The 26,921-nt window shown below is 39.6% G+C and overlaps 4 protein-coding genes across 8 annotated transcripts; all 4 read right to left on the reverse strand.

The window, feature by feature from the left end:
* Positions 1-1,037: 1,037 nt before the first annotated feature.
* LOC115820271 (trypsin-3-like) lies at positions 1,038-2,591 on the reverse strand. 2 transcript variants are annotated; one of them, XM_030783783.1, is made up of 5 exons: positions 2,552-2,591; positions 2,221-2,380; positions 1,646-1,896; positions 1,360-1,496; positions 1,038-1,257 (listed from the first exon to the last, which is right to left on the reverse strand). In XM_030783783.1, exons 1-5 carry the CDS (start codon positions 2,589-2,591, stop codon positions 1,108-1,110), a joined length of 738 nt encoding a protein of 245 aa, XP_030639643.1. In that variant the 3' UTR covers positions 1,038-1,107. The 2 variants fall into 2 exon arrangements, with proteins under 2 accessions (XP_030639643.1, XP_030639642.1); XM_030783782.1 differs by having other exon boundaries at positions 1,643-1,896.
* Positions 2,592-15,830: 13,239 nt separating this feature from the next.
* Positions 15,831-17,366, reverse strand: LOC115820088 (trypsin-3-like). 2 transcript variants are annotated; one of them, XM_030783551.1, is made up of 5 exons: positions 17,327-17,366; positions 16,943-17,102; positions 16,344-16,594; positions 16,083-16,219; positions 15,831-15,980 (listed from the first exon to the last, which is right to left on the reverse strand). In XM_030783551.1, exons 1-5 carry the CDS (start codon positions 17,364-17,366, stop codon positions 15,831-15,833), a joined length of 738 nt encoding a protein of 245 aa, XP_030639411.1. The 2 variants fall into 2 exon arrangements, with proteins under 2 accessions (XP_030639411.1, XP_030639410.1); XM_030783550.1 differs by having other exon boundaries at positions 16,341-16,594.
* A 2,483-nt stretch (positions 17,367-19,849) lies between these two features.
* Positions 19,850-21,386, reverse strand: LOC115820092 (trypsin-3-like). Of its 2 annotated transcripts, none has more exons than XM_030783561.1 (5): positions 21,347-21,386; positions 20,963-21,122; positions 20,363-20,613; positions 20,102-20,238; positions 19,850-19,999 (listed from the first exon to the last, which is right to left on the reverse strand). In XM_030783561.1, the coding sequence occupies exons 1-5, from the start codon at positions 21,384-21,386 to the stop codon at positions 19,850-19,852; spliced, it is 738 nt and encodes a 245-aa protein (XP_030639421.1). The 2 variants fall into 2 exon arrangements, with proteins under 2 accessions (XP_030639421.1, XP_030639420.1); XM_030783560.1 differs by having other exon boundaries at positions 20,360-20,613.
* A 2,486-nt stretch (positions 21,387-23,872) lies between these two features.
* LOC115820095 (trypsin-3-like) lies at positions 23,873-25,408 on the reverse strand. Of its 2 annotated transcripts, none has more exons than XM_030783564.1 (5): positions 25,369-25,408; positions 24,985-25,144; positions 24,386-24,636; positions 24,125-24,261; positions 23,873-24,022 (listed from the first exon to the last, which is right to left on the reverse strand). In XM_030783564.1, exons 1-5 carry the CDS (start codon positions 25,406-25,408, stop codon positions 23,873-23,875), a joined length of 738 nt encoding a protein of 245 aa, XP_030639424.1. The 2 variants fall into 2 exon arrangements, with proteins under 2 accessions (XP_030639424.1, XP_030639423.1); XM_030783563.1 differs by having other exon boundaries at positions 24,383-24,636.
* Positions 25,409-26,921: the final 1,513 nt, after the last annotated feature.

Here is a 26,921-nt window from a genome sequence, read left to right on the forward strand (position 1 = left end):
AAATGAAATAAGGAAAATAATTTTATAGAAGCGTGAATGTTGCAAGACTAGTGGCTGTGGAGGGTGCAGGAGGAGCAGGGCCACGCGGGGACAGCAGGGCCAGGGACAGCAGGGCACAAAGTCAGTCAGCCAGCCAAGGGAAGGCGCCACATCCAGGAAGTAGGCGCAGACATCGACCACTATCTATACAATCTACCTATGAAAATCAAACAACACCACCAATAATAATAATAATAATAATAGTAATAATAATAATAATAATATAAACCATATGAAATCATGTCTGGGGACACACAATGGACCACTGGGGAAGGGTTTTAGAGGAGGGGCAAAACATTGCTCGACCAATCCAAAGTAAGACTTTTGACCAATTGCAGGGTACCTGGTGGCCCAAGGTGTAAAGTGCAAATGTTCCCTTGCAAGCACCCCCAAGGGATTATTCACCATGGCAACTAAGGGCTCTAGGCAGACCCCCAAACCTGGTATATATTCAGGAGTATTCCATGCCGCGTAACAGACCTGCAAACTGCCGGATACAGCTGATTATCTGTGGAGTATCCGGGAATATACAGGAGTACTCCAGTCCGGATACACCTCTTTTCACGCAGTGTATCATTGTATGATAGCTATTCACTTTAGCCTACCTGGTCATTGAAGACCTGTAGTGTATGAACTCGTTCTAACGGATAGGCAAATTAAAAGTCCATTCAGCATCCACATTACACACAGCTAGCTATGAAAATGCTCTGGTTGACCAGCTAACATTAGCAAGCTCTCCTCACCAGTAATAATAGCATGGTCATATTACTGCCGTAACCATGTGAATAATGAACAAAAAACTCAGACCTGAAGACCCATAGTTATGTGTCGATTCAGTCGTTCCTACAATGAGAATATGCAGTGGTCATATGACAAGTGACAAAATATCCTAAAATTAGAAGTGTAATAAAAACAAATACAGGATTGTTATGCATATTTCCACTTTTATTGGAATACAAATACAAATGCAAATAATTTTGCTGCCTTGACAATTACAGAAAATACAGATACAAATACTGGGCTCTCTGCACATTCCTATAGTATAGTATCTGCGAGCCAGCCCAGGATCTAGTTGGAGTTCATGGTGTTCCTGATCCAGGTGTTGTAGTTGCAGACCTTGGCATAGACACCAGGGCGGTTCTTCTGGGCACAGCCGTATCCCCAGGACACAACACCCTGCAGCTGACCATTGCACACAACAGGGCCACCAGAGTCACCCTGAGAGTGAAAGAGAGAGGTAGAGGGTCAGAGACCTTGTTTCCAAACAGTCAGCTTCAATGTAGAAGAATGAGTGTGCTTTAATTTATGCGCTCTTATTACCTGGCAAGAGTCCTTGCCTCCCTCCACGAAGCCAGCACAGAACATGTTGTTGGTGATCTCACCAGGGTAGGAGTTACGGCAGGTGGTGTCGCTGAGGATGGGAGCATCCAGGCACATCAGACGGTCGGGGTAGTATGCTTTAAAGGAGAAAAGTACACAACACTCAGTAACATTACACTTACTAAATGTTCTGAGGTAATTCTGCATAGTATTCTACATGGTAGGGAAAAAACAAAAACAATTTCCCTTTTCAGGGTAAAACACTAGAGAAGATGGTACTTACTGCCACTGCTAAGGGTGTTGCCCCATCCAGAGATCAGACACCAGGTACCAGCACCGGCACAGCTGCTAGGCAGAGACACAGTTGACACGTAGCTGTTCAGGGAGGCAGCGCGGCTGAGCTTGATCAGCATGATGTCATTGTCCAGGGTGTAGCTGTTGTAGCTGGGATGTCTGATGACCTTGGAAGAGTCAATGAACTGCTCGGTGCCCTCACTGACAGCAATGTTGTGCTCACCCAGACGCACCTGGATACGGCTGTTTACAGAAAAGTAATATTTGTTGGGTCGTTTGTCAGTTGACTTCGGAAATACATTCTAATATTTGATAATAAACTGTCATCATGCACGATGTGAATAATCTTAAGCTGATCAGAAATCCAAAATTGGTCTCCATGAAGAAACCCACTTCAGTTACACAAATGTGTTATTGGTTATTTCTAAATTCTCGTTTTTAATATTGCAGTATTGGTTTTTGCAGAATCAAAGTAACTTAATACAAAATAGTTTACATATACATGAACAGACATCATTTGCATAGAACCTCCTTTTTCATTTATTTTTGACATGGATTTGTACTTACGACTTGTAGCAGTGAGCAGCAGACACCACCCACAGGTTGCTGATCAGGGAACCACCGCAGAAGTGGTACCCAGAGTTCAGGGACACCTGGTAGGGTACGCCATTCTTCCTGCACTCATACCCTCCGACGATCTTGTCGTCTTCATCCAGAGGGGCGGCAACTGTGGGAGGGCAGAGTAATGAGTTGGTGCCACAGAATTATAGGTCTTATTCTGACCAAAGATGAAATGTCTGCTAATTTACATGGTAACTGAATACATTACGGTCAGAATTGTGTATGTAATGACATACATATAGTTTCTTGAACATTCAAAAGAAAAAAGAGGACATACATGCCACAGAGAAAAGAGCGAGGAGAATAAGAGACTTCATGTTTGTGGACTTTTTGGATCCTGAGCACTGAAATGTGACCTAAGCCTTTCTTTTATACCTTTTTGACATATCAGGAACTTTATATATCAATAAATTTGATGATTAATTATTAAGCTTACTCGGGAATACACAGATGGCCATGAAAGGCCATGCACTGGAGGATATATGTAATCTTTACTTTACCTTATCTGTCAGATAAAATGTAACATTTACTGAGAAAAAGGTGAATTTTGCCAACTGATTCATAAACTGACTTTCATTACTGTATAACAACAGCAAATTTCTTTCTTCACAGTGTAATTCTGTGGTCTACTTCTACAGTTCTGACAAATAAAAGCAAACATATGAAATGATAAGATGAGTTGACAGCGATAACATTTTTATTTCAGTTCCCCAGACAGTGATAAAGACTAACTTGGATTAAGTTACATTTTGACTTTAGAACTCTAGGAAAATAGCCCTTAGATAAGCATACAAACATACATAAATGTGAAAACACTCCACTGAAACAAACAGACTGTAAAATTGTTGAAAACATAACTAAGAGTACCAGAGTGTACCAAATTTAAGAACAACAAGAAGAACAACAACAGCAATAACAACAACAACAACAACAATAATAATAATAATAATAATAATCATCATCATCATCATCATCATTTGGAAAGCAACCCAGGACATAATATGTTATATGTTATATAGTTATACAGCACATATTGGTGTGCTGAAGAGCTATTTCCAAACTTCACATTGTAATTAACTTCAATAATATTATCAAAGACATATTTTTATAACATATTTCTTTCATGAAATGTCTTGTGCAGATTATGAAGGCGAAACTTGAGCAAAACTAAATGTGATGCTTTTTACAAGGTTAGTTTACTACATTGTAACATCATTCCCTTACTTGTGCAGCTCTCATATTTAAAATAAATATGCACATATGTACAGTTCCAACACAAACACTTAAGAACTGTCTTCAAATATTTCAATTCATGCATCAACTAGAAAACACTGTAATTCCAACAAAACAGACACTTTCTTATCTTTTGTGTGTTTTAGACCACTCATCTGTTACAGTGACAAAAGTGCTACATGGAAAATAAAACTTATCTGGTGTATTTACATCTGGCATGTTCCCACAAGATCTCTCAGGGACATGGCTTGTGTGAGAGAGGACATTTGGTAGTAGAAAGTTGTGGCTGCCAAAAGTCTGAGTAAAGACTTTGACTGAATCATTGGTTTAGTGCCTTTAGTGACCACTGTACACAGTTAGTTGGAAACACATTCATTGGAAATCCACCATTGTGATGTAGACACTGTCCTTTGTTTAATCATTTATTGTGGAAAAATGTTCTCTCAAGTAAGGTATGTAAGATATCCTTGATATTCACTGCAAGAAAAATTAGACTGCTCTACATATATCTACAGAGAAAGAGAGAGAGAGAGAGAGGGAGACTGTTCTAGCAATCTAAAATTTAGAGAGCCAAATTCCTTCTAGGTTATCTATTTATCTACTAAGCTTTATTTACTGCTATTCCCAGTTACGCATGTGAAAAGAAACCGAAAATGTTTCTACATGTTCCTCTTATTCATGTAACCTACATCGCTAATTCAATAACAAGAGTCCTTATTTCATCCCACTGCGGGGACACGAAAAGCAGTTTCCAACACTGTTGAACTTTGTCAAAACCGAACTCCAAACCCACAGAACTCCCGCTATTTCAATAAGAAACATCCTAATTACATCCCACTGCATCCATATTACATCCCATTACATCTTTAACCATATCATGCCGGGTCTCCACGGCACACTACCCTGGACATACATGCACTTCAGATTAGTGAAAATAAAGCACAAGGGCATAGTAAGTTGTCGCGTTATGGTTTGCATTGGTAGAGACAGATGCGGAGCACTGCACCTGTTCCACACAATAGAGAGACCGACTAACTTTCTCCAATCCCACCAATCTACGCAGGCGCAGCTGCTAGGACCAATAGGCAATATGCTCTTAAAGGCACAGCACATTATAACTGTTACACACTGACTTTGTACATGTAAAGGTTTGAGGGAGACAGGCCAGCCTCTACGTTGAAGGCAGAGGTATGAATCATGTCCACTGTTTTTGACTTTTTTTAAATAGCCTGCATAACAACATCTTAAGGTGAGTATGAAACGCCTCCTTTGGTGTCTCTTTGATTTTGGAAAACATTATCTACGAAAAACATTTTTCTGTCCAGCCAGAAGCAGTTGCTAGTTGTGAGTAGCCCGTGTTGGCTAACGTACGGTAATTTATGCGGAGTGTGCATCCATTGCGGATATGGTGCAGAATAACAGCGCATTGCTACGGCAGCTCCCATTCTTACAGAGTAGATCAAGGCCTCACTACTTACCTACTGTTCCTGAAGAATGACCACCGATCAAAATAGAAACTTTATCATTTTGTTCTGTTCCTTTTCTTTGTAGTAGTGTTGGCCCCCTCCTTGGGAATTTATCTGACTTAAACAACTGTGGCCTTTTGGAAGGGTCAGTAACTTATCATGATTTAATCAACTGTTGTTTATGATTTGTGTGTGTTTTAGGATAACATGCAACAACAACATTCAAAACATTTTTAAGGGAATGTATTAAGTAATAATCTATGTCCCCTATCCTCAGCTGCTCAAGGTTTTTGAACGGTATAATTGTATACATTTCTTTTTTTTGATCTTCTGGGAAAATCACCTAATACCACAACCTTAAGCCAGCCTACGCTGAATGTGATATCTAAAGGTAAGCATCCTTTTACGCTCATGATGGCTATGAGCACTACTAAGTCTGTCACTGGGTTCATTTACAGGGGCTTTCGTCCTTATAATGTGGTGAAAAACATAGGATTTTGCCTCAAAATGCCTCAAACACTGGAACCAGTCGAAGCTGTGAAGAGTACTAAATTATTTTACTTGAGGAATAATACTGTTACTATGGTGAAATTGTACTAAAGTAAAAGTAAAATTGCTTGTGTAAAAATCTACTGAATTTACTTTGAGTTAAAGTTAGTTACTTTTTTTTTTTTTAAACTGTGTGGTTGGCGAGGTGCAGAAAGATTGTGCTCTAGGACCCTTCTCAGGCAATGCAGATAGGGCAAGAGCATGTATATAACATGTTACTTTTAATTTCAGATCACCTTTATAAAATAAAGTGCATTAACAAATTAAATGAAAACATGAAATAAACATTGCATAAATATTTTAAATGGAATTATAAAAATTATATAAAATATGAAGTGCATTAATAAAGTTAAATTAAATAAATAAACAAGAAATAAATAATATTAAAAACTAAAATAAAAAATAAACATGATGTAAAATAAAGTATACCGAATTAAAATCAAACATGTGAATGTGTGACCACATTAATAGCCTAAAGTTTTTACAAGCACTAGCAATGAAAGGCTCAAAAAAGGGTAACTGGATCAAAAGCAATTTAAACATTTCCCTTCTCAGTGTAAGTCAGAACATAGAATGAGGAAAACACTGGTGCCCCATATAACTAAAAGAGGTACAACTGTTACAATATGTAACCCTACACAAGTATGTAGTACTAAATACTGAATGTGAGGACTGAGTGACTTGAAGAAAAAAACGTTTAGAAGGGTGACATGAGTACATCTGCTTAAAGTCCTTGCCTATATCAAAAATCCATAACAGTGGAAACCTGGATTAAACAGAGTGGAAGACTTCACTCACAGCAGTCTTCCACGCTATTTAATCCATATCCGACATCCCTCTAGCGTTTCTGGCTTTGGAAAAGCGAAAAATATGACACCCTCCTCTAAACTTTGTGGATATCTGCTGTTGGACTTGCAGGTTCCATATGCACACCACTTTGGCTTGTTCTGAAAGCTTGACAGGCCTCTTGCTACTAGTTACGGTTGCTAACGCTGAATTTGACAGTAGCTGTTCTAACCCTGCACTCACACTGGCAGTAGCAACAAGAGACAAAGTGACAGGAAGTCATTCATTTCCAATGGTCGCTGGACGACACAGCGTGACAAGTCGCCTGGTGACAAAATCACCATGACTTGGTGACAAAAGAAAGTTCAGCAACGTTCAACTTTATGCAAATGAGCAGTGACAGAGTTGAGTGACTGCCAATCAGAGGGCAGATGTGTTCCTCTTACATTCCTCCGCTGTGAGACTTTTTCTTAAAGTTTAGCTCCTGTATTAGCATTTTGGTTCCCAACGTTGTCTCTGTGCATGGATAGTGGTGATTGCGAATGCTACTTGCGGTCCGTGATGAAACAGTAGTGTCTGAAGCAAGATCACACTATTTATAAGAAAATAAATTTCCTCCAAAACATATTTTTGTGGAATGCACCTGATTTGTTCACACATATATTGGGCGATATATTAATAGGCCTGCCTTTCACAAAATACAAACATACAACTCCTATATATATGAGCTATAAATAGAGTTTTTCGGAATAACTGTAATTTCACTGGGTTCAGAAGCGGTTGCTCAAGCTACTTGTTGGTTGTTAGAGAAGAACTCAGGAATACAAGGAATGAAGTCGGAACTACAAGAAATAAAGTCAGAATTGTGAGGGGGGAAAAAGTCAGAATTGCGAGAAATAAAGTCAGCACTCCGAGAAATAAAGTCAGAATTGTGAGAAAAAAGTCAGAATTGCAAGAAATAAAGTCACAATTAAGCAAACTTTTTTTTTAATGTGGTGGAAACAGGGTTCCATACAATTCATCTTGACCGTCTGGCATGGAATGAGCAACTAGCCGTTTCTCAATACAGAGTCGGTCAAGTACAAAGCCGTTTCTCAATAAGAAGTACACCAAGTACATGCTCCCATTCTTTGGAGTTCAACTCACAAGTTCAACTCGGCAGTCTGGACTCCCTATGATACAAGAGGATGCAGTACGCTGAAACTGCATTTGAAACAGCAGTGTTCTTCCTGGCTAGAGCTGGCTATCTCAGTCCACTAGTAGATGTCACATTAATTTCTCGCCTGAAAAATCTTAAAAACTACATTTGGTGACAGAGCAACAGTCATAATATGGAACTTACAGTTATGTGGTAGCTCGCCTGCTGCCATTGCCATTATTTTTGTGAAATTTGAGTGAAATGCATTCTGGGAAACTTTACTCCCAAGTCCACACAAGTCACTTCCTGATGCATCCTTGATAAAACCATAAAGCAGGAACACATCCAGGTATTTGATCTGTTCTTTGCTAGATGTGAACTTTGAAATGGAACAGTACTTAGGCCATAACTGATGACATGTCACAAGTCCATGAGAACGCAGGTACAGAGAAGAACACATGTAAGTGCACGATCCGTCCACGGAAGGATGAACTGTTCTGCACATGGGCGCACTGACGGTTAGGGATAGGATTAGGGATAGGGTTAGTTGACCACATGTGCAGAACGGATCGGGCATCCGGGACGGATCATGTACTTACAATGCACATTGAAAAACAGCCACTGACGTGCTGTCTTGGCATAGGAGATCACATCATTTCGTGGCACGTTGTTCATGGAGACTTTTTTTTTTACTCTGTAACAGAGGCAATTTGAATTGTAGCAAAGTAATATACCTCAAAATAAACATACTTAAGTAAAAGTAAAAGTTTTTGAAAAATTCTCAAAAAAGTGTAAGTACACAAAAAATCAAATTTGTTACAGTAATGAGAGTAATTGTAATTTGTTACTTCCATCCCTGGAACCAATGTGAAATATCCAGCTGAAAATATTTAACTGAAAAAGCTATTCCCCCGTTGTATACAGGCAAGAGCAAAGTTGGAGGATGCACTTGAATCTGCTTAAAGAGTCACATTCACCTGCCAGGGGGTGGATTTCACAGGCATGTGAGAGTCTTATTTTATTGACACAGAGTGGGAAATACAAGCTTACGTTCTGCAAACAAGGGTGAGCCACAAGAGTCACACAGCTGTTCACATGGCAGAAGTGTTGCAGGGTGGCTACAGAGAAATGGAAACTTACTGAAAAAGACCCAGTAGTCATTACTGACAACACATCAAGTATGACTTTGGCTGTTGATCTGACAGCATTTCAACACATTCTGTGATTTGTGCGTGCGCTCACATCACTGTGATTTGTGCATGTACTCAACCCCACATCACAGTGTGCCCTGAAACTGACAGTTGTTGCCTGACTGCTTGCAAAGATTCAGGGGATTTCCATCTTCTCCCACAGGAGCACCACAGCCACAGAAGCACTGGAGAGAAACTGGAGGATGCTAGCCAGGTGTTGCTGTGGAGCAGTGCCTATGAGATGCTTTCTCAGCTTCTCTAGCAGCAGCCTGATATCTATCACTTATCTCCCTAGGTAAGTTTATCACACATCGTCACTGATGTGAATTAAAATATTCATATGTATGATGTGTGCATATCGTTCTGTTTTAATAATGAGGTTGTGAATGATACAAAATGCTAATTCATAACTTTAATGAATGTGCTATGCTGCAGTTCTTGCATTGCCATTGAGGCACATGGAATTTTATTGATGCGGATGTCAGTCAAATCAGTTGTGTTTTTCAATGAAAATTCTATTCTTCTCTATTGAGAAAGAGAGTCCCTGGAAGCTGCACCCTAAAATGGACATCTCAAATGCCACAGAGATTACGCAAGCCCTCAATGCAGTGCTGCTTGCAACAAATAGCATGTGCAAGGAGAACAGCCCAACAGTTTCTATCACTGCTCTGCTTTCTGCCCAGCTGACATAGTCAGCAACACTGTCAGAGACATTAAAAAAAACATCAAGACCTATTTGAGAAATGTGAGTCTACAGAGGGGAAATGAAAGCTGCACTTCCCCTCAGACTTAGACCCAAGGTTTAAATCTCTTCCTATATCCAGAGGATATACCTGAGACATATTTGGTTCTGCCAGTTTGGCCGGCTATTGGAGGAGAGACTTTTTACAGTGCAATACATGGGCATATAAAAGTTTGCTTGTCTGTATATTAGAAATTGCATAAACTTTCCCCTACCCCCCTTCTTCTCACCCTTCTTTGACACCTCTCCTTACTCTCATTCCTCCTCTCTCTCTCTCTCTCTGTCCCTGTCCCTTTGATCTAGTCCCCCTGCGTTCAGAGACAATGCAAAAACTCAGATGTCATAACACCTCAGAGATCAGTTCAATTAGTTCATCCCTCGCTCACGATCTCCTACAGGCAACCTCAGTAACTCTGGTCTCTCATATCTGAGTGAGGCTGGGTCTGCTCTTCTACTTCCTTTTCCTCTCCCTCCCCCAGTACCCTTTTGAGTGTAAGTAACTCCACTAGAACATCACTTGGATAGTTTCTTTTGGTTAAGCGTGCCTCCTCGTGAGCAATACTCACGTAGTTGACGTAGGTGTTTCAATGGCCAATACCAATACCAATTACTAGTAACAAAAGGGGCTGATAACCAACATTTGGGATGGATATTCAACTGCAGTAAATATGACAATTTTCCTTGTATCAAAATATACCTTTGACACAAACTCACACCAACTCCAACTCAAAGATTCCTTTAAATGAGCATGTGTTTTATGTACCGAGAAAAACACTGAATGTTTGAACATTATATAACAAAAATTAAGTGCATGGAGCTCCCCTAAGGTACAAATATTGTCAGTATACTAAAAAATAAATGCATACGCTATCGATCACCAAGCTCATTCACGCGCAGATTTTTCTGGTTAACATACTAACAAATATTTTATTACATTAACCTTTATTTTATTTTATTTTATTTTACTTTATAACAAAGTTATGACAAAAGCAGATGCCAGCATTGCCAAACTTCATCACAAAATCTGAAATCCAGACCCACAGAGCTCCTACAACGTCATAGTTCGGCGACGCAGCACTGTCTATGTACATGTAAAGGTTTGAGAGAGACAGGCCAGCCTCTACGTTGAAGGCAGAGGTATGAATCACGTCCACTGTTTTCAAGTTCATCGGATACGCGACAACGTCTGAAGGTGAGTATGAAACGCTTCCTTTGGATTTCTGAGTTCAGCCTACTGCTACCAGAAACTTTCCATGCCGCCCCAGTTGTCTACACCCTGAAGTTCTCCAGCACTGTGCCAGAATTCCGGTGCGGGGCCGGGGCCGTTTCAGATTGGAAAATAGATAATTATATGTCTATGGAAAATATTCTTGCGCATTTTTTTATCCGTCGCATAGCCTGATTATGGCTGCATATATAATGTATACAGCCATGAGGAACCCTATATTTTGTATTAATCAATTACTTACTTTATTAATAAAAACCTTTGTTTACACTGTGGCTCAGTGAAGTGTCAGCTCAATAATGCGCGTGACCGTGCTACTTTGAAAAAGCACTGCAATGAGTAGGCTGTTTGTTTTGTTTTCATATCATTGTCGCAGTCTTTTAGACTAATTTGGCAATCGTTTGACAACACTACCCTTGTGAAAAAGAAGTATACTTAAATATGCTAGTGGTATATTTGAAATATCCAAAGAGTAATAAAAGTGTGTTTTCAATTTAATGTATTTTAATGACAAGCACTTTAAGTGTACTTTAATGTGTTTTCAAAAAGCATGTTTTAAATTAATACATTTCAAATATTAGTTTAGCACACTGTTCTGGAATGCATTTCAATGACCGTATTTTTGACACACTGCGGTGATCTTTTAAAAAAAGGAACTTTGTTATACTGGTAACTTAAGCACATTTAAATTATGAAGCTTTTGAAGCTTCTTCCTGATTGTGCTGAAAAAAAGATCCAAAACCTTGACGCATCGAACACAGACAGCACAGTGACATCTGGTGGTTCTGATGGTTTGCAGAAATTATAGAAGCCATGAACTCAAGACTGCGGAGAAAGAATGCATACAACATTGATTTCAGTTTCAATACGATATGTACTCTAAAAGCCTAAGAATGCTATGTGTGTTCATTTTGATCTTCTGATAATTGTTGTTCACTCGTTAAAGTGCTGCAAGAAATTTACATGTCTCAGTTTGCTACAATTAATAAAATGTGTTGTCCTTAAGCTGTAATTAACTGCCAATTGATACTTGTGATGACACTTGTGATGACTACTTATAATTACGTTTTGTTGGGCATTTGTGGTTTGATGTTAAAAATAATAAAAAGATGCAGAGATGGTTTTTGGCAGTATTCTGCTTTATTGACATTCAAAAGATGATACAGGCAAAGCAGGAGTGGAGAGGAGAGAAGAGAAGAGGACACTCCTGGGCATTGTGCACACGATGTTACCCAGACTGAGTCATGATATTGTCTTGTATGTCTGAGAGAAAAACAAGTACTTTCTGGTTTTTCATCTGGACCCTCAGATTTACTCACTCACTGACTCATTATCTAAGTCGCTCATCCTAATTAGGGTTGTGGGGGTTCTGGACAAGCCGCCAGTTAATCGCAGGGCAGACACACAGACAAACATATTCACACCTAGGGGCAATTTAGTATCTCCAGTTCACCTGACCTGCATGTCTTTGGACTGTGGGAGGAAACTGGAGCTCCCGCAGGAAACCTGCACAGACACAGGGAGAACATGCAAACTCCACACAGAAAGGACCCTGGCCGCCCAGCCGGGAATCGAACCCGGGACCCTTCTTACTGTGAGGCGACAGCGCTGTAAGGAAGATTTTGTATGTACAAAGGCAAACAGTTATTTATGCTTTGTGTGAGTGACATGTGCATCACTTTTGATCTCAATACCACAGAAAACATGATATGCATCCTAGTATGTCCCACAATTTACTCTTGTGACTACTTCCGTGACTGGTCTATAACCATGATTCAGATTTATGTGACAAGATTTTGCTGAGAGGTGAAAGAAGAGCATTTCATTATCAGTGTTTGGGGAATAATTGTGCAAAGAGAAAAAAGGGGCAAAGAGAATCATAAGGAGGCTTGGAGAATGTGCTTGTGTAACAGTTCAAAGAGAAAGACTGAATAAATAATAATGACTGTTTTTTTCACGTTTCCTTGTAGCTTATGGGGTACAGGATGGCGCCAAAACTTCGAATTAGTCAAACCCTTTCCGGTGTTTCACTGACGTACGAAGCTTCAGACGTCATCAGTCACAGGGAAATGACAATTTGATCCAAGTTTCAACACACTGTTTCAAACCAGTATGCTTTGCGAAAGTGAAATGAGCTTCAACGTCTCATCACTAATGAAAATCTTGTTACATTTTTATTTGTTCAAGATAAACATGATTTATTCCACCTACGTCTTGATTATAATTGGTTTTTTTTTTGTTTGTTTGTTTGTTTTTGTTTTTTGTTTTTTGTATTTTTCAAAAAATCGCATTTTATCACAAAAAATGAATAGTACTTGTACTGATAAATGGCAAAAATTAACCATATATGCTGTCTATATTGCTGTTAAGTACTTTTACATAATTTGTTATGGCTGTATTGTTTTAAAAACCCAATAATGTTGTGGGTCCACCAGTCCCACAAACATTGGGTGAGTAACAAAAACACAAACACCGCACAACAGTTAAATGTGTAGTGACCTTCAACAGTTTTTAATAGATCTGACAAATAAAACCTGACATATAAGATGACAGAATGAGTTTGGTATTGTTATTGTAATTTTCCAGACAGGCAAGACCGCCCCGGACTGTACAGTATTTTGTTTTGCTAGGAGAATGAAGCCATAGGGCTCTTCTATTAGGAGGTTTACTACTTACTCTTAGTTAACTAACTTCAGTTTTCTCTAAACTGGAGGGCTGTACTACGAGGCGAGGTAAAGGTAACTTCTGGTTAAGTTAACTCAGAGTAAGTAGTAAACCTCCTAATAGAAGAGCTTTTAAGTTTTGTTTTGCTAGGAGAATGAGGCCATTGGTCTCTTCTATTAGGAGGTTACTCTGAGTTAACCTAACCAGAAGTTACCTGGATAAGCCAGTTACCGCACTTCATAGTACAACCCTCTACTTTCTGGAATACCCCCCAGTTTTGTTTGTGTGCTGAGTTCAAGAGCAAATCAGATTTGATGATCAACTGTTGATAATAATACAAAGTGTATACAAATGAAAGACATGTTTGAGCTATGAACAGTGAACTTCTGGCCTATTGGCTGTCTCCAGGGGTCAGTCACTCCATAAGCCTGAAGAAATGCATTAATGCAGCACGCAGATTCCTTAAGTGTGGTGACCTTCGTACTGGAACAACCTAGTGAAAAATCTAAGACACAGTTTAAGGCTGTCTTGTACCGGTTTACTGCAGAGAGTGTAATGCGCTCGATCTATGGTTGGAGGCCTCTCAAGAACCAGAGCTTTAGCATATTAGTCACAAACTGAGATGGGTGCTTACCATCCTCATGTCCTTCCTTCACCCCATGATGCGGATATTGCAACGCCAAGATCTTGCCTCCAAATCTTCGCATCGATCTCTCAGTGTGGTGAGTTCTTTTGTCATGCCGCTGACATCTGATTCCAAGGAGGTGACTGAGTCCGAGTAGCTGCTAATCTCAGTTTCCAGCTCAGATACTCGACCCTCGGCTGCCTTGATTCTTTTATTAACTTGTTCCACCGCACGTTGTAATTCTGTCAGAATCTAGGTAACTTTGCTCCAAAGTGCTGCAGACTGGGCTGTTGCCTTTTCTTCCAATTTCACCATCACGTCTTGTTTTAGAAACTCAGTGGCCCGCAGCACTGCATGTTGGTCATCGACGGTAATGTGAACGTCTTCTGTTGGGTTAACGTTAGCATCAGCATCAGCGCCAGCCTCAGAGGCCTTCTCCTCTGGCTCCAACACGTTTCCTACACAGAATTTCCTTTGCATTTTTCTCTTTGTATTTAAAAGGTTATCAGCTTAATTTGTTTATCTAAGCGTGTGGAGTTGATTTATGTAATGAAAAAGAGCAATATTCTGAAATTATTAGTTTCCGTGAGGAGCTCAGCAAAATTCTGCCTTTACATGGCATCGCCATGTCCTACTTATTTGAATAACTTTAAAATGTGAATGCAGGTAAAAAAAAAAGAGTTCTGTGAGGTCGAATACAGAGCTAATACTGTTTTTATCAAGTTTGACTTAAATAACCAAGTAAGTGTGCTTAATTCAAATCTGTCAGTAATTTATATGGGATAACAATATCAACACTGGACCGATGGATTAGTTTCAACTAATCCACAAACTGGAAGCAGAGGACAAAAAGAAAAAAATCCCTGTGTGTGCCTCAGTATTGGGAACCCTCTCAAAGAATTCCACAAAATTAAAACTTTTAATCAGATGGGAATGCTTGAGCTTGATGAGGTTTTCTGCAGCACGTGTAGAGAAACTATTTGAGTGCACAACATTCATTAAAAAGAGTTAGTTAATCTGGCTACAGCGAATAAAAAAGGAAGCTTCAAAGATTTGAATGCATAATTTTATTGAGTCATGAAAGATGTTCTGGACTTACATGCATAGTAGGGATGTACAGAGAGCCCGGTATTTGTATTTGTATCTGTATTTGTTAAGGCAGCAAAATGATTTATATTTGTATTTGTATTCAAATAAAAGTGGAAATAGGCATAGCAATCCTGTTTTGTTTTTATTACACTTCTAATTTTAGGATATTAAAATATCAATATAAGTGTTCTTCAATGAACTATTATAATAATCATGAACACTTAAATGTAATATTGGTTTATGGTTTTCATAAACCCAGCAATAACTATGTATAACCATAAACATCAATGAAAAGAAAATAATTTTAAAATTAGCATTCAGTTCCTAATCCACACTCAAACCAATAAACTGAAATCTAAACTAATAAATGCCTGTATGAACACTGTGAACCCCACCACACAGGCTGACTGAGTAGTGAGCACAGCATGTAGGTGAACTAACTAGTAGCTACACTGCCAGATCGAACGTAGGCTAATCTCCTACGTGGAGCATCATGTTAAATTATACCTTTTGGCACATCAGCGCCACATTGCGGCAGGCTGATCCTCCTGTGCTCTTCTGAAATTATGACTTTATTCTCATAATATTACGACTATATTCTCGTAATATTATGACTTTATTCTTGAAATCTCAGAATTTTTTCCCTCAATGTGGGAGTAATACTCCGTCATAATGAGGAACACCAGCTATTTGACATATTTTTTTCTTTCCTGAGAACAAATCATTTTTAACATATTTGTACAAAATAAATATTCATAAAAACCCACTATTTGTGCTTGGCCAAATACCATATTCGGATGTGGCTCCATCCCTAATGCATAGTATAGTATCAGTGAGTTAGGCCAGGATCTAGTTGGAGTTCATGGTGTTCCTGATCCAGGTGTTGTAGACGCAGACCTTGGCATAGACGCCAGGACGGTTCTTCAGGGCACAGCCGTACCCCCAGGACACAACACCCTGCAGCTGACCATTGCATACAAGAGGGCCACCAGAGTCATTCTGAAAGTGAAAGAGAGAGGTAGACGGTCAGAGACTTTCTTTCTAAACAGTCAGCTTCGATGTAGAAGAATGCCCGTGTTTTAAGTTACGTGCTTTTATTACCTGGCAAGAGTCCTTGCCTCCCTCCAAGAAGCCAGCACAGAACATGTTGTTGGTGATCTCACCAGGGTAGGAGTTACGGCAGGTGGTGTCACTGAGAATAGGGGCATCCAGGCACATCAGACGGTCGGGGTAGTGTGCTTTAAAGGAGAAAAGTACACAACACTCGGTAACATTATACATAGTAAATGTGCTGCAGTAATTCCACATAGTATTGCATATGATAGGGGGAAAAAACAATTTCCCTTTGATGGTACTTACTGCCATTGCTAAGAGTGTTTCCCCATCCAGAGATCAGACACCAGGTACCAGCACCGGCACAGCTGCTAGGCAGAGACACAGTTGACACGTAGCTGTTCAGGGAGGCAGCACGGCTGAGCTTGATCAGCATGATGTCATTGTCCAGGGTGTAGCTGTTGTAGTTGGGATGTTTGATGACCTTGGCAGAGTCAATGAACTGCTCGGTGCCCTCATTGACAGCAATGTTGTGCTCACCCAGACGCACCTGGATACGGCTGTTTACAGAAAAGTAATCCTTGTTGGTATAGACTTAAGAAATACTTCCTAATCTTTTCTAATAAACTATCGTGGTGCATGGAAGCATCACAAAAAAAAAATGTCATAATGCACAGTTTGAATAATTTTAGGCTGAGCAGAAATCCAGAATTGGTCTCCATGAAGAAACCCACTTCAGTTACACAAATATGATGTTGGTTATGTCTAAATTCTTTTTTTAAATATTGTAGTATTGGTTTCCGCAGAATCCAAGCAACTCAATACAGAATAGTTTACAGATACGAAAACAGATATCATTCACATAGAATCTTAGGTTTCATTTATTTTTGACATGGATTTGCACTTACGACATGTAGCAGTGAGCAGCAGACACCACCCACAAGCTGCTGATCAGGGAACCACCGCAGAAGTGGTACCCAGAGTTCAGAGACACCTGGTAGGGTATGCCATTCTTCCTGCACTCATACCCTCCGACGATCTTGTCGTCTTCATCCAGAGGGGCGGCAACTGTGGGAGGGCAGAGTAATGAGTTGGTGCCGCAGAATTATAGGTTAGAAGTGGAAAAAATGTCACTGTACCTTCACATCATAAAATCATTGCAATCTCCTATTCTGACCAAAGATGAAATGTCTGCTAATTTACATGGTAACTGAGTATATTATCATCAAAATTGTACATGTAATGACATACATATAGTTTCTTGAACATTCAAAAGAAAAAAGAAGACATACATGCCACAGAGAAAAGAGCGAGGAGAATAAGAGACTTCATGTCCGTGGACGTTTTGGATCCTGAGCACTGAAATGTGACCTAAGCCTTTCTTTTATACCTTTTTGACATATCAGGAACTTTATCTATCAATAAATTTGATGATTAATTATTAAGCTTACTTGGGAACACACAGATGGCCATGAAAGCCCACGCACTGGAGGATATCTATATCATTAAGAATAACAGAGTGTACCAAATGTAGTAGTAATAGTAGTAGTAATACTACTATAATACTAGTACTACTACTACTACAGCTAATAATAATAATAACACTACTACAATTACTACTTCTACTACAACTACTCCTGCTACTACTACTGCTACTACTATAACTATTACTAGTAATCCCAAACATTTGGGAAGCGGCACAGGACATAATATGTGATATGGGGTGTGCTGAAGAGTTGGACTGTTCACAAACTCCAGATTGTAATTAACTTCAATAATATTATCAAAAACATATTTTTGTGAAATATTTCTTTCATGAAATGTCTTGTGCTGATTATAAGGTGAAACTTTAGTGGAACTAAATGTGATGCTTTTTACTAGGTTAGTTTATTCCATTGTAACATCATTCCCTTACTTGTGTGGCTCTCATATTTAAAATAAATATGCACATATGTATAGTTCCAACACAATCACTTGAGAACTGTCTTCACATATTTCAGTTTACGACTCAACCACGAAACATTGTAATTCCATGGAAACAGACATTTTCTTATCTTTTGTGTGTTTTAGACCACTCATCTATTACAGTGACAAAAATGCTACATGGAAAATAAAACTTACCCATGTACTTACATCTGGTATGTTCCCAAAAGATCTCTCAAAGACCTGGCTTGTGTGAGAGAAGACATCCGGTAGCAGAAAGTTGTGGATGCCTTTGTTGGCTTTGTGTCTTTAGCAACCAATGTACACAGTTAATTGGAAACACATTTATTGGAAATTCATCATTGTGATGGGAAGACATTGTCCTTTGTTTAATCATTTATTGTGGAAAAATGATCTCCCAAGTAAGATATGTAAGATATCCTTGACATTCACTGTAACAGAAAGGTCCTGTCAAAGGACCTATGAGAAAAGGCAGCCGAACTTTATAAATCAGACAAAGGATATATAAAGATATCCAAAGATTTGAAAATGCCAATCAGTTGTGTTCAAACTCTGGCAAAGAAGTGCAGAATTGGGGATTCTGTTGATACCAAGCCACGGTCGGGTAGACCAACAAAATATTTCAGCCACAACTGCCAGGAAACTTGCTTGGATCGCAAAAAGCTTCAACAAGCAACTTCTGCTGAACTACAGGCTTCTCTGGGAAAAAAAAGTGTTGTGGCTGTTTCAAGGTGCACAATAAGGAGGTACTTGAACAAAAATGGGCTGCAGTCGAGTTGCCAGAAAAAAAGCCATTAATTCGCCAACGCCACAAAACAGCCTGCTTACAGTATGCTAAACAGCACCTAGACAAGCCTGAAAACTTCTGAAACAAAGTCCTTTGGAGAGCAAAGTTGAACCTTATGGCCACAACCATTATCGCTATGTTTGGAGAGGAGTCAACAAAGCCTCTGACGAAAAAGACACCATAGCTACTGTGAAGCATGGAAGTGGATCTCTGATGCTTTGGGGGTGTGTGAGCTACAGCGGCACGGAATTCAGTCAAAATGGATGGCAAGATGAATGCAGCATGTTATCAGAAAATATTGGGGGCCACTTTGCATTCATCAGCCCGGAAGCATGCACTTCGACTTTCCAACATGACAGTGATCCAAAGCACAAGGCCAAGTTCAGTGGCTACAGCCCAAAAAAATGGAAGGTTCTGGAGTGGCCATCACGGTCTCTTGACCTCAATGTCACTGAGCCACTTTGGGGTGAATTTAAGGGACCTGGAGGCTTTTTGCCAAGAAAAATGGGCAGCTTTACCAGCTGAGGAAATAAAGGGCCTCATCCACAATTATCACAAAGGGCTTCAAGCCATCGTTGATGCTTCATTTTCATACTTTACTTTATTGCTATGCTTCATTTAATGATTGTGCTATTCTGTGATGCCTTATAGTTTAATTTGAATCCCATTAAAGATGAAAGAAATGTGTTTTGCCTGATCACTCATGTTTTCTTCAAAGAATGGTACACATCTTACAGATTCCGGCCGGGTATGTAAACTTATGAAGAGAACTGTGTATATACATTTACCGGGTGTTGCCTGGTAAAAAAGAATCCCTGTGTGTACTTCAGTATGGGAAACCCTCTCAAAGAACTCCATAAAATGAAAACTTTTAATCAGATGGGAATGCTTGGGCTTGATGAGGTTTTCTGCAGCACGTGTAGAGAAACTATTTGAGTGCACAACATTGATTAAAGAGATTTAGTCAGTCTGGCTACAGTGAATAAAAAGGAAGCTTCAAAGATTTGAATGCATAATTTTATTGAGTCAGAAAGATGTTATTGACTTATATGCATTGTAAGGTATCTGTGAGTAAGGCCAGGATCTAGTTGGAGTTCATGGTGTTCCTGATCCAGGCGTTGTAGACGCAGACCTTGGCATAGACACCAGGACGGTTCTTCAGGGCACAGCCGTACCCCCAGGACACAACACCCTGCAGCTGACCATTGCACACAAGAGGGCCACCAGAGTCATTCTGAAAGTGAAAGAGAGAGGTAGACGGTCAGAGACTTTCTTTCTAAACAGTCAGCTTCGATGTAGAAGAATGCCCGTGTTTTAAGTTACGCGCTTTTATTACCTGGCAAGAGTCCTTGCCTCCCTCCAAGAAGCCAGCACAGAACATGTTGTTGGTGATCTCTCCAGGGTAGGAGTTACGGCAGGTGGTGTCACTGAGAATAGGGGCATCCAGGCACATCAGACGGTCGGGGTAGTGTGCTTTAAAGGAGAAAAGTACACAACACTCGGTAACATTATACATAGTAAATGTGCTGCAGTAATTCCACATAGTATTGCATATGATAGGGGGAAAAAACAATTTCCCTTTGATGGTACTTACTGCCATTGCTAAGAGTGTTTCCCCATCCAGAGATCAGACACCAGGTACCAGCACCGGCACAGCTGCTAGGCAGAGACACAGTTGACACGTAGCTGTTCAGGGAGGCAGCACGGCTGAGCTTGATCAGCATGATGTCATTGTCCAGGGTGTAGCTGTTGTAGTTGGGATGTTTGATGACCTTGGCAGAGTCAATGAACTGCTCGGTGCCCTCATTGACAGCAATGTTGTGCTCACCCAGACGCACCTGGATACGGCTGTTTACAGAAAAGTAATCCTTGTTGGTATAGACTTCAGAAATACTTCCTAATCTTTTCTAATAAACTATCGTGGTGCATGGAAGCATCACAAAAAAAAAATGTCATAATGCACAGTTTGAATAATTTTAGGCTGAGCAGAAATCCAGAATTGGTCTCCATGAAGAAACCCACTTCAGTTACACAAATATGACGTTGGTTATGTCTAAATTCTTTTTTTTAAATATTGCAGTATTGGTTTCCGCAGAATCCAAGCAACTCAATACAAAATAGTTTACAGATACGAAAACAGATATCATTCACATAGAACCTTACGTTTCATTTATTTTTGACATGGATTTGCACTTACGACATGTAGCAGTGAGCAGCAGACACCACCCACAAGCTGCTGATCAGGGAACCACCGCAGAAGTGGTACCCAGAGTTCAGAGACACCTGGTAGGGTACGCCATTCTTCCTGCACTCATACCCTCCGACGATCTTGTCGTCTTCATCCAGAGGGGCGGCAACTGTGGGAGGGCAGAGTAATGAGTTGGTGCCACAGAATTATAGCTTAGAAGTGGAAAAAATGTCACTGTACCTTCACATCATAAAATCATTGCAATCTCCTATTCTGACCAAAGATGAAATGTCTGCTAATTTACATGGTAACTGAGTATATTATCATCAAAATTGTATATGTAATGACATACATATAGTTTCTTGAACATTCAAAAGAAAAAAGAAGACATACATGCCACAGAGAAAAGAGCGAGGAGAATAAGAGACTTCATGTCCGTGGACGTTTTGGATCCTGAGCACTGAAATGTGACCTAAGCCTTTCTTTTATACCTTTTTGACATATCAGGAACTTTATCTATCAATAAATTTGATGATTAATTATTAAGCTTACTTGGGAACACACAGATGGCCATGAAAGCCCACGCACTGGAGGATATATATATCATTAAGAATAACAGAGTGTACCAAATGTAGTAGTAATAGTAGTAGTAATACTACTATAATACTAGTACTACTACTACTACTACAGCTAATAATAATAATAACACTACTACAATTACTACTTCTACTACAACTACTCCTGCTACTACTACTGCTACTACTATAACTATTACTAGTAATCCCAAAATTTGGGAAGCGGCACAGGACATAATATGTGATATGGGGTGTGCTGAAGAGTTGGACTGTTCACAAACTCCAGATTGTAATTAACTTCAATAATATTATCAAAAACATATTTTTGTGAAATATTTCTTTCATGAAATGTCTTGTGCTGATTATAAGGTGAAACTTTAGCGGAACTAAATGTGATGCTTTTTACTAGGTTAGTTTATTCCATTGTAACATCATTCCCTTACTTGTGTGGCTCTCATATTTAAAATAAATATGCACATATGTATAGTTCCAACACAATCACTTGAGAACTGTCTTCACATATTTCAGTTTACAACTCAACCAAAAAACATTGTAATTCCATGGAAACAGACATTTTCTTATCTTTTGTGTGTTTTAGACCACTCATCTGTTACAGTGACAAAAATGCTACATGGAAAATAAAACTTACCCATGTACTTACATCTGGTATGTTCCCAAAAGATCTCTCAAAGACCTGGCTTGTGTGAGAGAAGACATCCGGTAGCAGAAAGTTGTGGATGCCTTTGTTGGCTTTGTGTCTTTAGCAACCAGTGTACACAGTTAATTGGAAACACATTTATTGGAAATTCATCATTGTGATGGGAAGACATTGTCCTTTGTTTAATCATTTATTGTGGAAAAATGATCTCCCAAGTAAGATATGTAAGATATCCTTGACATTCACTGTAACAGAAAGGTCCTGTCAAAGGACCTATGAGAAAAGGCAGCCGAACTTTATAAATCAGACAAAGGATATATAAAGATATCCAAAGATTTGAAAATGCCAATAAGTCGTGTTCAAACTCTGGCAAAGAAGTGCAAAATTGGGGATTCTGTTGATACCAAGCCACGGTCAGGTAGACCAACAAAATATTTCAGCCACAACTGCCAGGAAACTTGGTTGGAAGGCAAAAAGCTTCAACAAGCAACTTCTGCTGAACTACAGGCTTCTCTGGAAAAAAAAAAGTGTTGTGGCTGTTTCAAGGTGCACAATAAGGAGGTACTTGAACAAAAATGGGCTGCAGTCGAGTTGCCAGAAAAAAAGCCATTAATGCGCCAACGCCACAAAACAGCCTGCTTACAGTATGCTAAACAGCACCAAGACAAGCCTGAAAACTTCTGAAACAAAGTCCTTTGGAGAGCAAAGTTGAACCTTATGGCCACAACCATTATCGCTATGTTTGGAGAGGAGTCAACAAAGCCTCTGACGAAAAAGACACCATAGCTACTGTGAAGCATGGAAGTGGATCTCTGATGCTTTGGGGGTGTGTGAGCTACAGCGGCACGGAATTCAGTCAAAATGGATGGCAAGATGAATGCAGCATGTTATCAGAAAATATTGGGGGCCACTTTGCATTCATCAGCCCGGAAGCATGCACTTCGACTTTCCAACATGACAGTGATCCAAAGCACAAGGCCAAGTTCAGTGGCTACAGCCCAAAAAAATGGAAGGTTCTGGAGTGGCCATCACGGTCTCTTGACCTCAATGTCACTGAGCCACTTTGGGGTGAATTTAAGGGACCTGGAGGCTTTTTGCCAAGAAAAATGGGCAGCTTTACCAGCTGAGGAAATAAAGGGCCTCATCCACAATTATCACAAAGGGCTTCAAGCCATCGTTGATGCTTCATTTTCATACTTTACTTTATTGCTATGCTTCATTTAATGATTGTGCTATTCTGTGATGCCTTATAGTTTAATTTGAATCCCATTAAAGATGAAAGAAATGTGTTTTGCCTGATCACTCATGTTTTCTTCAAAGAATGGTACACATCTTACAGATTCCGGCCGGGTATGTAAACTTATGAAGAGAACTGTGTATATACATTTACCGGGTGTTGCCTGGTAAAAAAGAATCCCTGTGTGTACTTCAGTATGGGAAACCCTCTCAAAGAACTCCATAAAATGAAAACTTTTAATCAGATGGGAATGCTTGGGCTTGATGAGGTTTTCTGCAGCACGTGTAGAGAAACTATTTGAGTGCACAACATTGATTAAAGAGATTTAGTCAGTCTGGCTACAGTGAATAAAAAGGAAGCTTCAAAGATTTGAATGCATAATTTTATTGAGTCAGAAAGATGTTATTGACTTATATGCATTGTAAGGTATCTGTGAGTAAGGCCAGGATCTAGTTGGAGTTCATGGTGTTCCTGATCCAGGCGTTGTAGACGCAGACCTTGGCATAGACACCAGGACGGTTCTTCAGGGCACAGCCGTACCCCCAGGACACAACACCCTGCAGCTGACCATTGCACACAAGAGGGCCACCAGAGTCATTCTGAAAGTGAAAGAGAGAGGTAGACGGTCAGAGACTTTCTTTCTAAACAGTCAGCTTCGATGTAGAAGAATGCCCGTGTTTTAAGTTACGCGCTTTTATTACCTGGCAAGAGTCCTTGCCTCCCTCCAAGAAGCCAGCACAGAACATGTTGTTGGTGATCTCTCCAGGGTAGGAGTTACGGCAGGTGGTGTCACTGAGAATAGGGGCATCCAGGCACATCAGACGGTCGGGGTAGTGTGCTTTAAAGGAGAAAAGTACACAACACTCGGTAACATTATACATAGTAAATGTGCTGCAGTAATTCCACATAGTATTGCATATGATAGGGGGAAAAAACAATTTCCCTTTGATGGTACTTACTGCCATTGCTAAGAGTGTTTCCCCATCCAGAGATCAGACACCAGGTACCAGCACCGGCACAGCTGCTAGGCAGAGACACAGTTGACACGTAGCTGTTCAGGGAGGCAGCACGGCTGAGCTTGATCAGCATGATGTCATTGTCCAGGGTGTAGCTGTTGTAATTGGGATGTTTGATGACCTTGGCAGAGTCAATGAACTGCTCGGTGCCCTCATTGACAGCAATGTTGTGCTCACCCAGACGCACCTGGATACGGCTGTTTACAGAAAAGTAATCCTTGTTGGTATAGACTTCAGAAATACTTCCTAATCTTTTCTAATAAACTATCGTGGTGCATGGAAGCATCACAAAAAAAAAATGTCATAATGCACAGTTTGAATAATTTTAGGCTGAGCAGAAATCCAGAATTGGTCTCCATGAAGAAACCCACTTCAGTTACACAAATATGATGTTGGTTATGTCTAAATTCTTTTTTTAAATATTGTAGTATTGGTTTCCGCAGAATCCAAGCAACTCAATACAGAATAGTTTACAGATACGAAAACAGATATCATTCACATAGAACCTTAGGTTTCATTTATTTTTGACATGGATTTGCACTTACGACATGTAGCAGTGAGCAGCAGACACCACCCACAAGCTGCTGATCAGGGAACCACCGCAGAAGTGGTACCCAGAGTTCAGAGACACCTGGTAGGGTACGCCATTCTTCCTGCACTCATACCCTCCGACGATCTTGTCGTCTTCATCCAGAGGGGCGGCAACTGTGGGAGGGCAGAGTAATGAGTTGGTGCCGCAGAATTATAGGTTAGAAGTGGAAAAAATGTCACTGTACCTTCACATCATAAAATCATTGCAATCTCCTATTCTGACCAAAGATGAAATGTCTGCTAATTTACATGGTAACTGAGTATATTATCATCAAAATTGTATATGTAATGACATACATATAGTTTCTTGAACATTCAAAAGAAAAAAGAAGACATACATGCCACAGAGAAAAGAGCGAGGAGAATAAGAGACTTCATGTCCGTGGACGTTTTGGATCCTGAGCACTGAAATGTGACCTAAGCCTTTCTTTTATACCTTTTTGACATATCAGGAACTTTATCTATCAATAAATTTGATGATTAATTATTAAGCTTACTTGGGAACACACAGATGGCCATGAAAGCCCACGCACTGGAGGATATATATATCATTAAGAATAACAGAGTGTACCAAATGTAGTAGTAATAGTAGTAGTAATACTACTATAATACTAGTACTACTACTACTACTACAGCTAATAATAATAATAACACTACTACAATTACTACTTCTACTACAACTACTCCTGCTACTACTACTGCTACTACTATAACTATTACTAGTAATCCCAAAATTTGGGAAGCGGCACAGGACATAATATGTGATATGGGGTGTGCTGAAGAGTTGGACTGTTCACAAACTCCAGATTGTAATTAACTTCAATAATATTATCAAAAACATATTTTTGTGAAATATTTCTTTCATGAAATGTCTTGTGCTGATTATAAGGTGAAACTTTAGCGGAACTAAATGTGATGCTTTTTACTAGGTTAGTTTATTCCATTGTAACATCATTCCCTTACTTGTGTGGCTCTCATATTTAAAATAAATATGCACATATGTATAGTTCCAACACAATCACTTGAGAACTGTCTTCACATATTTCAGTTTACAACTCAACCAAAAAACATTGTAATTCCATGGAAACAGACATTTTCTTATCTTTTGTGTGTTTTAGACCACTCATCTGTTACAGTGACAAAAATGCTACATGGAAAATAAAACTTACCCATGTACTTACATCTGGTATGTTCCCAAAAGATCTCTCAAAGACCTGGCTTGTGTGAGAGAAGACATCCGGTAGCAGAAAGTTGTGGATGCCTTTGTTGGCTTTGTGTCTTTAGCAACCAATGTACACAGTTAATTGGAAACACATTTATTGGAAATTCATCATTGTGATGGGAAGACATTGTCCTTTGTTTAATCATTTATTGTGGAAAAATGATCTCCCAAGTAAGATATGTAAGATATCCTTGACATTCACTGTAACAGAAAGGTCCTGTCAAAGGACCTATGAGAAAAGGCAGCCGAACTTTATAAATCAGACAAAGGATATATAAAGATATCCAAAGATTTGAAAATGCCAATAAGTCGTGTTCAAACTCTGGCAAAGAAGTGCAAAATTGGGGATTCTGTTGATACCAAGCCACGGTCAGGTAGACCAACAAAATATTTCAGCCACAACTGCCAGGAAACTTGGTTGGAAGGCAAAAAGCTTCAACAAGCAACTTCTGCTGAACTACAGGCTTCTCTGGAAAAAAAAAAGTGTTGTGGCTGTTTCAAGGTGCACAATAAGGAGGTACTTGAACAAAAATGGGCTGCAGTCGAGTTGCCAGAAAAAAAGCCATTAATGCGCCAACGCCACAAAACAGCCTGCTTACAGTATGCTAAACAGCACCAAGACAAGCCTGAAAACTTCTGAAACAAAGTCCTTTGGAGAGCAAAGTTGAA

Source organism: Chanos chanos, chromosome 9, assembly GCF_902362185.1.
Source record: "Chanos chanos chromosome 9, fChaCha1.1, whole genome shotgun sequence".
NCBI classification, from domain to species: Eukaryota; Metazoa; Chordata; class Actinopteri; order Gonorynchiformes; family Chanidae; genus Chanos; species Chanos chanos.

Coding starts and splice junctions, on each gene's coding strand:
- LOC115820271 (XM_030783782.1), bottom strand. CDS start 2,591: ATGAAGTCTCTTATTCTCCTCGCTCTTTTCTCTGTGGCAT. Junction 1,897..2,220: donor GCTGCTCACTGCTACAAGTC/GTAAGTACAAAT, acceptor TTCTGTAAACAG/CCGTATCCAGGTGCGTCTGG. Junction 1,497..1,642: donor CAACACCCTTAGCAGTGGCA/GTAAGTACCATC, acceptor TCTCCTTTAAAG/CATACTACCCCGACCGTCTG.
- LOC115820088 (XM_030783550.1), bottom strand. CDS start 17,366: ATGAAGTCTCTTATTCTCCTCGCTCTTTTCTCTGTGGCAT. Junction 16,595..16,942: donor GCTGCTCACTGCTACATGTC/GTAAGTGCAAAT, acceptor TTCTGTAAACAG/CCGTATCCAGGTGCGTCTGG. Junction 16,220..16,340: donor AAACACTCTTAGCAATGGCA/GTAAGTACCATC, acceptor TCTCCTTTAAAG/CACACTACCCCGACCGTCTG.
- LOC115820095 (XM_030783563.1), bottom strand. CDS start 25,408: ATGAAGTCTCTTATTCTCCTCGCTCTTTTCTCTGTGGCAT. Junction 24,637..24,984: donor GCTGCTCACTGCTACATGTC/GTAAGTGCAAAT, acceptor TTCTGTAAACAG/CCGTATCCAGGTGCGTCTGG. Junction 24,023..24,124: donor GAGGCAAGGACTCTTGCCAG/GTAATAAAAGCG, acceptor TTTCACTTTCAG/AATGACTCTGGTGGCCCTCT.
- LOC115820092 (XM_030783560.1), bottom strand. CDS start 21,386: ATGAAGTCTCTTATTCTCCTCGCTCTTTTCTCTGTGGCAT. Junction 20,614..20,962: donor GCTGCTCACTGCTACATGTC/GTAAGTGCAAAT, acceptor TTCTGTAAACAG/CCGTATCCAGGTGCGTCTGG. Junction 20,239..20,359: donor AAACACTCTTAGCAATGGCA/GTAAGTACCATC, acceptor TCTCCTTTAAAG/CACACTACCCCGACCGTCTG.